Source organism: Pristiophorus japonicus, chromosome 4 (genome assembly GCF_044704955.1).
Source record: "Pristiophorus japonicus isolate sPriJap1 chromosome 4, sPriJap1.hap1, whole genome shotgun sequence".
NCBI classification, from domain to species: Eukaryota; Metazoa; Chordata; class Chondrichthyes; family Pristiophoridae; genus Pristiophorus; species Pristiophorus japonicus.
The window spans coordinates 158,440,813-158,453,236 of NC_091980.1; the positions used below are offsets into that span (position 1 = coordinate 158,440,813).

The window sequence follows — 12,424 nt, forward strand, 5'->3', positions numbered from 1 at the left end:
GGCTTCATAAATAGAGGCACAGAGCACAAAAGCAAGGAAGTTATGATGAAACTTTATAAAACACTGTTTCAGCCTCAACTGGAGTATTGTGTCCAATTCTGGGCACTGCACTTTAGGAAGGATGTGAAGGCCTTAGAGAGGGTGCGGAAAAGATTTACCAGAATGGTTCCAGAGATGAGGGTCTTCAGTTACGTGGATAGGCTGGAGAAGCTGGGGTTATTCTCCTTAGAGCAGAGACGGTTGAGAGGAGATTTGATAGAGGTGTTCAAAATCATGAGGGGTCTGGAGAGAGTAGATAGAGAGAAACAGTTCCCATTGGCGGAAGGGTGGAGAACCAGAGAACACAGATTTAAGACGATTGGCAGAAGAACCAAAGGCGACATGAGGAAAAGCTTTTTTACGTAGCGAGTGGCTAGGATCTGGAATGCACGGCCTGAAAGGGTGATGGAGGCAATCGTGGCTTTCAAAAGGGAATTGGTAAGGACCTGAAGGAAAAGAATTTTCAAAGCTCCGGGGAAAGGGCGGGAGAGTGGGACTGGCTGAGGTGCTCTTGCAGAGAGCCAGCACGGACTCGATGGGCCGAATGGCCTCCTTCTGCGCTGTAACCATTCTATGGCTCTAGCTAAATGTAACAAAAGTTAAAATCTAAATTGTTACACTAAAGGCAGAAGTGGGGTATAAATTTTATAAGCAAGTATTTTGTAATGTGAATCTATTTGTGTAAAATTGAAACAGTAAAATCGGATAAAACTACAAGTTTTTATCGCCCATTGCTGGTGTCCCAGCAAAAATATCGGCATCCAGGACAATGGAAATAAATACAATTGAATTCCTCGGTTTTCATTGTTCCAGGGATAATGAGGACAACGGGAAAAAACACCTCCTAATTTTCTCAAAGGTTTGAAAGTTCAGTTATCTGCACCATAGTATTTGCAGATAACAGAAACTGTTTAAACACACACACACACACACACACACACACACATATGCATAGGCATATATGTAACTACACACTTACATACACACATAAGTACATGTATCCCTCACACGCACACTCATATATATACACAGGCATATATGTACCTACACACTTATATACACACATATGTACATGCACCCCCCCCCCACACACACACCCATATATATCTATACACATACACACTGTACACACACAGATATATATGCGCCCACATACATTATACATATACACATGGCATATGGTAGACATGTCTCTTTAAGAGATGTTTCACCTTCTCTCCCCACCCCCTCTGCTGTTTATTACAAAAAAAAAATCTGCTTCATTTCCTGGCACGAAGGCGGCAGATTGTGACAGCTGATCCTATTCCAGAGATGCGCGATAAACAAGCTGGAGCAGTGGGCTGTTGGGCTCCCTGTGTCTGAGTGCCGCTGCAGTGAGAACAGGAGGATTTCAGGCTGCCCAGCTCCCCAGGCAGGATGTGGGGCTGCACTGACTGACTGCTCGCTCTCTGGCTGCAAGCTGCTCCCAGATGCTGCTCCGAGGAGAGAGGGGGGGGCTGAGATGCCAATTCCGTCTTTGAATTGATTGCTTCGCGGTAAGTTCTGAGAATCCAGCTTCGGTGCGAAGATACAAGCAAAAGGCCTCAACAACCAAAAAACACAACCTTCCTCGCACCCAAGGAGCCCAGGATGAGGGACAAGGACTTCATGCCCGGAGGGGACAAGGGCAAGCCGGCCACCTTCACCGGGGACAAGAAGGCGAAGATGGCAGCAAAGACCAACAAGAAGTGGATGAGACTGGCCACCGTGCTGGCCTATGTCCTGTCGGTCTCCCTCGCAGCCATCATCCTGGCGGTGTATTACAGCCTGATCTGGAAGCCAGTGAGGTCCACGGCCAACTCCAGCCCTGACGGCACCACAGCAGCCCAGTCCAGAGCTGCACAGGAGGTCACAGAGCAGCCTGACACCAAGGCATGGCACTCTCAGACTGGCAACCCCAGAGCAGGCCAGCAGCCACCCCAAATACAGGATCTGACGGCCACAAAGGCCCGGGACAAAAGGGAGATGGAGCAAGGGTTGAGCACCAGCCAGAGCCACTATCCAGTAGCCATCACCGAGGTTCCTGGTCACCTCCAGGCTGAGTCCCAGAGCATCAGCCAGAGTCACGATCCAGTAACCATCACCGAGGTTCCTGGTCACCTCCAGGCTGAACCCGAGAGCCAGCTCAGTGCGGGAGATGCCTCCAATACTCGACAAGATGCCACAGGGACTCAGAGCCTCGGGGAGATGCCAGTGGATTCACAGAGGGTCACCCAAGCTCAGTCAATGACCCAAGCCAGCCCAAGGATCTCTGGCAACTTACAAAGTTTCTCGGAGTCAATACCAGTGGAGAGGGCGGAGAGCCAGAATGTGACTGGGAAGATGGATGGGGAGCAGGCGTTGGACGCATCCACAAGGCAGTAAGACGGACCTACTGCGGCCGGACTGTAAGCACACCGACTTGTAGATAAGCCTTCTAGATCCAGATCCCAACATCTGGGGGTCAAGCCTGTATATAGTTTTGCACCTCGGGTAAATCTCAGACTTTCACTGTTTAAATATTCGGTCGTTTCACCAAGATTCCTATTGCACGCGAGTTAGTCAGTAAAATTCTCAGCATTACACTTGGGCAATTTTTAAAATCAAATTTCTAAAAATATTCAAGGACATCGGCTCTGCTGCTTTTTAGGGGACACGCTCACCGTTTAAAGAAGTTAGCATCAAAATTTGGGATAATAATTTTCCAGGAATTTTTTGAGGAGTTCACAAACTCTTGGTTGGCACTGAAAATATCGCAAGGAGATGACATGCCTAATGGACACGATATGAGTTAACCTCAGGTACCACAAACTCTGTAAAATGTATCTGTACAGTCAACTATTGTATTTTAACGCTCAGATTTGGGTGGAACAAACCGTGTGAGCTTTAGTAATGGTTAGTATTTAAACAAAATAAACGGCTTCAGAACTGAATTAGTCTGTGTTTCTTACCTAGAGGTAAGTAGAAATAAAATTTGACATAAGACGCTAACAAGAAAGACTCGTTTGCAATAAAATGCCCCGAGGGGTCAGATAGGAACAATTCTGGACAGGAATCAACGCTCGGTTAAAATCATGTAACGAACAAGATGTCTGAGTTTTTTAAAATATCTTAATTGAGCGAGGAAAAATTGAAGGGCCTCAAAGTATTTCTTAACACGGTATTATCTCATCGGGTAAAGAAAGTGACTTTTAGTTCTGAGTTATCTGAAAACCCCTTTGTGTTTTGGGCAAGTACACAGTATATCACTCGGTAACGCCTTTCCAGCTGCACTGTTGTTGCTGATGAAATGCAGGGACACTCCGCCTCCACCAGGAGAATTTTAATGCAAGGTAAAACTGGAGATAATTGTGTTTCTCCAGACGTGATAGGTGATAAAGGTAAATCAACGCAACCAGTGTAGCAAAGGCAGTAACGGGGCACATTGTAATTGGATAAAGAGGTCTTTGAATTTACAGGGAGAACGACGCTATTGTTAAATACTCATCATCATCATCATCATAGGCAGTCCCTCGGAATCAAGGAAGACTTGCTTCCACTCTTAAAATGAGTTCTTAGGTGGCTGAACAGTCCAATACGAGAACCACAGTCCCTGTCACAGGTGGGACAGATAGTCGTTAAAGGTAAGGTTGGGTGGGAATGGTTTGCCACATGCTCTTTCCGCTGCCTGCGCTTGGTTTCTGCATGCTCTTGACGACGAGACTCGAGGTGCTCAGCGCCCTCCTGGATGCACTTCCTCCACTTAGGGCGGTCTTTGGCCAGGGACTCCTAGGTGTCAGCAGGGAGGCTTTGAGGGTGTCCTTGTAACGTTTCCGCTGCCCACCTTTGGTCGTTTCCCATGAAGGAGTTCCGAGTAGAGCGCTTGCTTTGGGAGTCTCGTGTCGGGCATGCGAACAATGTGGCCTGCCCAGCGGAGCTGGTCGAGTGTGGTCAGTGCTTCAATGCTGGGGATGTTGGCCTGGTCAAGGACACTGATGTTGGTGCGTCTGTCCTCCCAGGGGATTTGTAGAGTCTTGCAGAGACATCTTTGGTGGTATCTCTCTAGCGACTTGAGGTGTCTACTGTACATGGTCCATGTCTCTGAGCCACACAGGAGGGCGGGTATTACTACAGCCCTGTAGACCATGAGCTTGTTAAATACAGTAATGTGGTGGCCTCCCTGGCACCCAAGAGGGAATATCTTGAACTGTGATTTACAAACTCAATCTTTAAGACATTTTATTCGTGAAAAAGCCCCCAATATTTTAATATCCTATGTGATAAACGAGCAGCTGCAAAATGTCACCATGAGGCTTTGATTGGGTTTTAAATGTAACATAACCAATGAGAGTTCCAGCCAAAGGCGGTGCTGACCAAACTTACAGCACTCTGCTCACAGCACACCTTGAATACTCCATCCAGCGTTGGTTGCTGAGACATTCAGGTGCTAGAGGCAGTATAGAGAAAAGGACAAGGCTGATTCCTCTTGTTAAAGGCCCAAGCTATGAGGAAGGATTGGATAAACATTGGGGTGGAAATGGACCTCAGCGCACACACTTTTGGGACAGAAGGCGGGGGGGGGGGGGGGTGGGACGACGACGACACAAACAGGACCAAGTTTGTGGGGCTCTGTCTCACGCCGAAAGTCACCTGAATTACGTCCAACCCCATTTTGGATGCTCAACAAGCAATCAGACAACACAGAAGCAGTGGCAGGCTCAAGAGAAGTGGTGGTGAGGTATAGCTGGGTGTAGTCAGCAGAGATGTGGAACATGTGGACCGCGTGCTGCTGTAGGAGGGCGACTGGATTTGATGTCACCCAAATCCAGGTCGCTGATTGGAGTGTGCACAGGTACAGCAGGAGCGGCGAGGTCGGGAGAAGGAGCGGCAAGAGTTCATAGAGAGATGTGATTGGGGCCCAAGAGAAACGAGAGTTCGGGGTTCAGAATAGGCAAGGGCCCAGGGGCAACATGGGCCAGCCCACACTGCGATATGTGTGCGCACTAGGTCTGTGCAGTAGAGCTGGTCTCCAGTCATCTTGGTTAATCCTTGCTACTGGACCAAGACCTAGCTCTGTCAAGCCCGTGTGGTGGCTGGTGTGCAACGGCCACCACACGTTAAAAAAATCCACGCACAGGCATCGTCCACCCTTCAGGATGTAGTTCGGGATCTAAAATATTAGGTCCTTCATTGAAACACCTGTGAACTTGTCCCTTTTTGGCGAGGAAACAAGTCATCCTCGTTTCGAGGGACTGTCTATGGTGATGATGAAACCTGAGGAGATAGAACATATTTTTGACTGATAAGCGAGTCAAGGGTTATGGGAAGTGGGCAGGGAAGTGGAGTTGAGGCCAAGATCAGATCAGCTATGATCTTATTGAATGGCGGAGCAGGCTCGAGGGGCCGTATGGCCTACTCTTGCTCCTATTGCGTATGTTCCAACGGCATGTCTGCGGATGATGCCGCTGAGGGGCAGCATGTAGATGAGAAATAAGAGGGGACCAAGGATAGTCAAACATGAATAATGGCCACTTGGGCTTCTAGAACCCACTCCAAAGAGGAGGCAAATAGACAAAACTGGCAAATAGATTAAATAAAAATTGAAAGTAAACTTTTTAAGGTGATTTAGCTATCACGGTTGAATAGTGTTTTAAGATTTCCCCCCTTTTTGTCCAAGTATGTTCTATTACGATTTATCACCTGAAAGTGATTTTTTTTAAATATTCATTCACAGGATGTGGGTGTCACTGCAGAGGCCAGCATTTATTGCCCATCCCTAAATTGCCCTGGAGAAGGTGGTGAATCACTTTCTTGAAGCGCTGCAGTCCGTGTGGTGAAGGTGACTTTGTCATAGAGGTTTGGGTACAACTGAGTGGCTCGCTAGGCCATTTCAGAGGGCAGTTAAGAGTCAACCACATTGCTGTGGGTCTGGAGTCACATAAGGACAGCAAATTTCCTTCCCTAAAGGACATTAGTGAACCAGATGGATCTTTATAAAAATCCAGGAGTTTCATGGTCACCATTACTGAGCTTTTAATTCCAGATTTATTTAATTAACTGAATTTAAATTCCCCAGCAGCCATGGTGGGATTTGAACTCACGTCTCCTGATTATTAGCCTAGGCCTTGGAATTATTGTCCAGTAACATAACCACTATGCTACCGTACCCTGTACCTTTGAGCCAGTATATCAACCATATTACTGTTATTGGTATGAACCTGGACAGTGAGTATTGGTTAGATAGTCAAGCGTAACAGCAAGATTCCAATCGAAACCTGACCGGTTCCCCTCTGCTCCGTACACACACACACAAACTTCTCAATAGGGTTTATTGGATAGTGATCAGGATTTTTATTTTCTAATGTTAAAATTCAGCTTGAATTATATAATCTAACATGGTCATATTACAATTTCAAAATGATATAGTGTTTCCCACAGGATGTTCCAAGTTCAGTTAGTATCACTGGATTGCTCATGCTGCTGTGAAGTTATTTTTCATTTATTTATGGGAAGCGATTATTACGACCTGATAAACAACTTGGTCAATACGGTAGTGTAGTAGCTATGTTACTGGATCAGTAACCCAGAGACCTGGACTAATAATCCAGAAAAGGTGAGGTCAAATCCCACCAGGGCAGTTTTAGAATTTGAATTCAGTTTAAAAAAAAGTCTGGGTGATTAAAAAGCTGCCATCAGTAAAGCTGCCATATTGTCGTAAAAACCCAATAGATTCATTAATTTGCTTTAGGGTAGGAAACCTGCTATCCTTACCCATTCTGGACTACTTGCGACTTCAGTCCCATTCTGAAATGGCCGAGTAAGCCACTCAGTATCAAACCACTACCAGTAGTTCCAGCTTCTCATGGCAACACGGGATAGGCAATAAATGCCAGCCTTGCCAGCAAGAATTAATGTTTAAAAAGTTATCAACTCCAGTTTAACAACATTTACCAGTGTCATAAAGGACAATAATTACATTTTTTTTAACTATAGCTATAAGTCTGCTATTATTAGGTACTTTATACCAGCTATTTGAAAACCCAAGCAATAAGTATCAACTTTTTGTATGCAATGATTGATGCCAAAGTTGTCTAGACACCAAGGCCTTGAAATTGGCTCACAACGGCAGGCGAGGGTGTACCAGAATGGGTAGGACAAGGCACACACCATATTGGGGCAGTTTGACGGCCAAGTGGATTTCAATACTAGGCCGCAGCACCACCGGTAGTGACACTCAGGTAGGTCCTGGGAGAGGAGGGTGGGGGAGCAGGGGAAGCAATCGGGAGGGAAGTCAATCGTGGGGGTTGGTGGGGGGGGCGGGGAAACGATTTGGAGGGGCCTGAGCGGGTGCCGGTAATGGTCTTTGATACTGTAGTGGAGCCGGGCTCCATATGCAGGTAAATATTTAATACTTATCTTTTTGGTGGCTATCTGTAACGGTCTGTTTATGACCATTGTGGACCACGTTTTACTGAACGAAGTCGCCCCGTGTTAACTCATTTTACAATGGGGACCTCCATCAGGCATTCAGCCTATTTGTGTATGCTTGTTTCAGACATGGGCCCTGGGCACCTCTTACTCTGCCTTTATCAGTAGGAAGGCAGAGGGGCACCTCCGGTGTGTAATGTGGTCACAGGCCTGCCCACCATATTACATGCTCAGGGGCCCATTTTAAATGTTTATACTTGCTCCTTGAGCCAATGATAAAAGTAGCAAAATTGATCATACTGTATCCTTGTGATTTTCAAAATTCTGCTTAGTCTTGTATAGAAAGAAACAAGAGAAAGCTCACACAATTTTATTTAAAGCAATACCTAGCTGTCCCTCTGTTGTACAAACTCTATGCACAATGGGAGTAATGGAATAGTCCCTCATTTCATTCAGCAAGAGGATTTTCATAACTCGATCATAGGTTATTGGGTTGTCCTAATTTGAAGAATTAATCCTGTTCCACTATTTCCCATTTTGTATCATGTACACAGATTGTGTTATGATAGCCGACAGGAAAACTAAATGCTTGGCATCAGTGAATGTAATACCAGCAGCGTAATATCAGACATTCTCAATAACCGTTCAATGCATTTTACTTTGAAGGCTGACCAGCTTGAGGAACAAGTATAATTTTACTGGCACACAAACAAAAACCTCCCAACAGATTTCAACTCCAGCTGCCTGTCGAATTAATGAGTTTCCTACTTGTTATGTATGCTAAAAATTTGACAAAGTATTTTGTTACGGGGCGGCAGTTCAGGTGTTATAGTCACAGTTTCAATTACACATTTTTTTTTAATTTTCAAAGTTCGATGAAAGGACATATCTATTGTCTGTACGGTGGATCCATATTAGCTTCGGCTTAACAACTCCGCCAGCTCGGGAAATATTTGGATCACAGGTCACACACCGATTACCCAAAGGGTCTTAGAAGTTATAAGGCATTTTATTAAGAAGCAGCAGTTTTACGCGTAATCAGATACAACACACGATTAAGGTAGATATAATAGACATACAATCCAACCCGTGACAGATGAGAATGATTTACGGCCTGCTGGAATGGAACAGAGGCAGAGCGGTGTTCTCGGATCAGGTCCTTGCAGTCTGCGGCCGCAGTCTCTTCTACTTGGTCGTTTCCTGAGCTGGTGGAGTGTTAGGCCAAAGCAAGCATGGATCCACCTCGGGGAAGCTCTTCCCCTATCTGCCTGTCTCTCTCTCTCGGTTGCCCGTTTACATACCTTATTTTGATGGGCCGGTGAATACCTTGCGTCAATCATTTTTTTTACCCATTCAATTGACCAATTACAGGCACCTATGAGGTCCTTTTTTTCCCCGATCTCTGTCTGAATGTCTTGTTGCTCTTTCAAGAGACAGCTTGTTTATCTTTAAGGCTCCTTGCTAAATCCTCTATCAGCAAAGCTATACCATGAAGGCCTGTTTTTGTGTTCTGACCTTCCAACTCAGTCTCTCTACAGCTCTTTTCCTGACATAACTGCAATCCTTCTGTGTCCTCAACTTAGGAAAACTGCTGAGCTAGGGAACCTGTAACAGATTATTTTTTCCAATCCACGATTTGCTACACTAATTTACTGGATACATGTACAACACCCAGAACAGAGCATAACACCATTTGTGCTGTCAATCTTCTCATTTAGTGTTTGGAGCCACAACATACTCATCTTGCAAAAGGACCAAAAGAAAGTTCAGTATATGCACATAAAAGGGCATGGGCAGCTTTCGAAATGTATATTGTTGAAAGGTCTTAGAGATAGAAAAATGTTCATTATAGTTATAACTAGATTAAGTTTTACAATACAGTATAAAAGGAAATGGTTTTAGTGACGGCTATAATCGATGTACCCAGTTTTGGCCACTTGCAAGAAAGAGTTGCTACAACTGCATATGGATAAGAGGACTGTGTGAAAAAGTAGTGGCCCAGATTTTGTGTTACTAGTAACCTCGAGTCTCGTCGCCAAGAGCATGCAGAAAGCAAGCGCAGGCAGCGGAAGGAGCGTATGGCAAACCAGACTCCCCACCCACCCTTTCCTCCAATGACTGTCTATCCCACCTGTGACAGAGACTGTAATTCTCATATTGGACTGTTCAGTCACCTAAGGACTCACTTTTAGAGTGGAAGCAAGTTTTCCTTGATTTTGAGGGACTGCCTATGATGATAATGACCAGTAATGGCGAGGCAATTAGCACTCACCATTAGAACGGAGTAAATCGGATAGCAACTTCTAGCGTCTGCACATGTGCATTTAAATGTGGAATTCCGAAAGTTGCTGCCAGAGATATCCCACTTCTCCACAGGGGCCGCTGTAACAGTCCTCGCCAATAGATGTGGCACTGAAAGACATGCAATGGGTGAACTTGGGGTACTATTTACTCACTAAACCGTGCTGGGACTTGGGTCCTGGTGAATCAAATAACTAGGGCTGTAGAGAGAGCTTTAAACTAATTAGTGTGGGGGAGGGTTCACGTGAGCAAAAATTAAAAAAGTTAAAGATTAAGGAGAAAGTAGTTGAGCAGGGTGGCACTGGGGGAAATGAAAACCAGAGCGTGACAGGAAGGGACAGAATGTACAAACATAAAGGTGAATCAGAAAGTGGGGTCAGAGCAGGAAAAAAATTATTAAAAAAAACAAATTTAAAAGCTCTTTATCTGAATGCACGCAGCATTTGTAACAAAATAGATGAGTTGTCAGCACAAATAGATACAAATGGGTACGATCTGATAGCCATCACAAAGACGTGGTTGCAAGGTGACCAAGGCTGGAAACTAAATATTCAGGGGTATTTGACAATTTGGAAGGACAGACAGAAAGGAAAAGGAGGTGGGGTAGCTCTGTTAATAAAGAATGAGATCAGTGCGTTAGTGAGAAACGATATTGGCTCAGAAGATCAAGATGTTGAATTAGTTTGGATGGAGATAAGGAATAATAAGGGGGAAAAGTCGCTGGTGGGCATAGTCTATAGGCCCCCTAACAGTAGCTACACTGTTGGACGGAGTATAAATCAAGAAATAATGGAGGCTTGTAAAAAAGGAACGGCAATAATTATGGGCGATTTTAACCTTCATATTGATTCGACAAAGCAAATTGGCCAGGGTAGCCTTGAGGAAGAGTTCACAGAGTGTATCTGGAATAGTTTCCTTGAACAGTACGTTGTGGAACCAACCAGGGAGCAGGCTATCTTAGATCTAGTACTGTGTAATGAGACAGGATGAATAAATTATCTCGTAGTAAAGGATCCTCTAGGAATGAGTGAATTTCAAATTCAGTTGGAGGGTGAGAAAGTTGGATCTCAAAGCAGTGTCCTCAGCTTAAAGAAAGGAGACTACAAAGGTATGAAGGCAGAGTTGGCTAAAGTGGACTGGGAAAATAGATCAAAGTGTTGGACGGTTGATGAACAGTGGCAGACATTTAAGGAGATATTTCATAACTCTCAAAAAAATATATCACAATGAGAAGGACTGTAAGAGAAGGGATAACCATCCGTGGCTAACTAAGGAAATAAGGGATGGTATCAAATTGAAAACAAGGGCATACAATGTGGCCAAGACTAGTGGGAGGCCAGAGGATTGGGAAACTTTTAAAAGACAGCAAAGAACGACTAAAAAAAACGATAGAGAGGGAAGATAGATTATGAAAGTTAACTAGCACAAAATATAAAAACAGATAGTAAGAGTTTCTACAGGTACGTAGGGGCCGAACTTGATGTACTCACGCCCACATTCCTCTGGTCGAACCGCTCAGTGCCACTTTCAATGTGGCCTGGAGCGGGCAGGAGGGGAGAGATGCCGGGAAGCGCCCACCGACGTCAGCGGACGGCCGATGCGCGCAAGTAGACTCCTGCCTGCCGAGATGCCAGATTGGTGCGGGCGGGAGTCGGCGGTGGACCACTGCGTGTAGGCAGCTCTGTCCTCAATGGTAAGTGTGAAGATGAGGGAAAACAGGTTAGTGACACTTTCTGAATTTATTTCTTTACAGAGACTTACCTGGATGGGGACCCTGAAAGTCGTCAGATGTTTTTTTTAATGCTTTTTATTTTTAGCTCTTTGACCCTCTGTGGGCCCGACTCCATCCTCGGTGGCACGCAGGCGCTGCCGCTGAGAATGAGACCTCCCGCCCGCTGCCACCCAGATTGGCGTACGTCGCAGATTTGCCACCCGCCGACCTTCGAGAGACCTGGGCGATAAAAACTCCACCCAAAGAACCGTCAGGGACCTTGGCGGCCATCAGCGGTCCTTTGGGCGGCACTTGGGCGGGCAGGCCCTTCACCAAATTCGGGCCCATAAAAAGGAAGAGAGTGGCTAAAGTAAATGTTGGTCCCCTGGAGGATGAGACTGAGGACTTAATAATGGAGAACAGGGAAATGGTAGAGATGTTGAACAAATATTTTGTATCGGTCTTCAAGTTGAAGACACTAAAAACATCCCAATAGTCGATAATCAAGGGGCTATAGGGAGGGAGGAACTTAATACAATCACCATCACGAATGAAGTAGTACTAGGTAAAACAATGGGACTTAAGGCGGACAAGTCCCCTGGACCTGATGGCTTGCATCCTAGGGTCTTAAAAGAAGTGGCTGCAGAGATAGTGGATGCATTGGTTGTAATCTACCAAAATTCTCTGGATTCTGGGGATGTTCTAGCAGATTGGAAAACCGCAAATGTAATGCCCCTATTTAAAAAAGGAGGCAGACAAAAAAGCATAGACCAGTTAGCCTAACATCTGTCGTTGTGAAAATGCTGGAGTCCATTATTAAGGAAGCAGTAGCAGGACATTTGGGAAAGCATGATTCAATCAAGCAGCGTCAACATGGTTTTATGAAAGGGAAATCATGTTTGACAAATTTGCTGGAGTTCTATGAGGATGTAATGAGCAGGGTGGATA

At 45.3% G+C, this 12,424-nt stretch overlaps 1 protein-coding gene across 1 annotated transcript in view; it reads left to right on the plus strand.

The window, feature by feature from the left end:
* The first annotated feature begins 1,313 nt into the window (after nt 1-1,313).
* Nucleotides 1,314-12,424, plus strand: part of LOC139262243 (uncharacterized) — a 37,679-nt gene continuing 26,568 nt past the window's right edge. Inside the window, exon 1 of the mRNA XM_070877389.1 lies at nt 1,314-2,465. Coding sequence (XP_070733490.1) covers nt 1,669-2,442 — 774 coding nt within the window. The 5' untranslated portion in view covers nt 1,314-1,668 and the 3' untranslated portion in view covers nt 2,443-2,465. The remainder of the gene's footprint in view (nt 2,466-12,424) is intronic.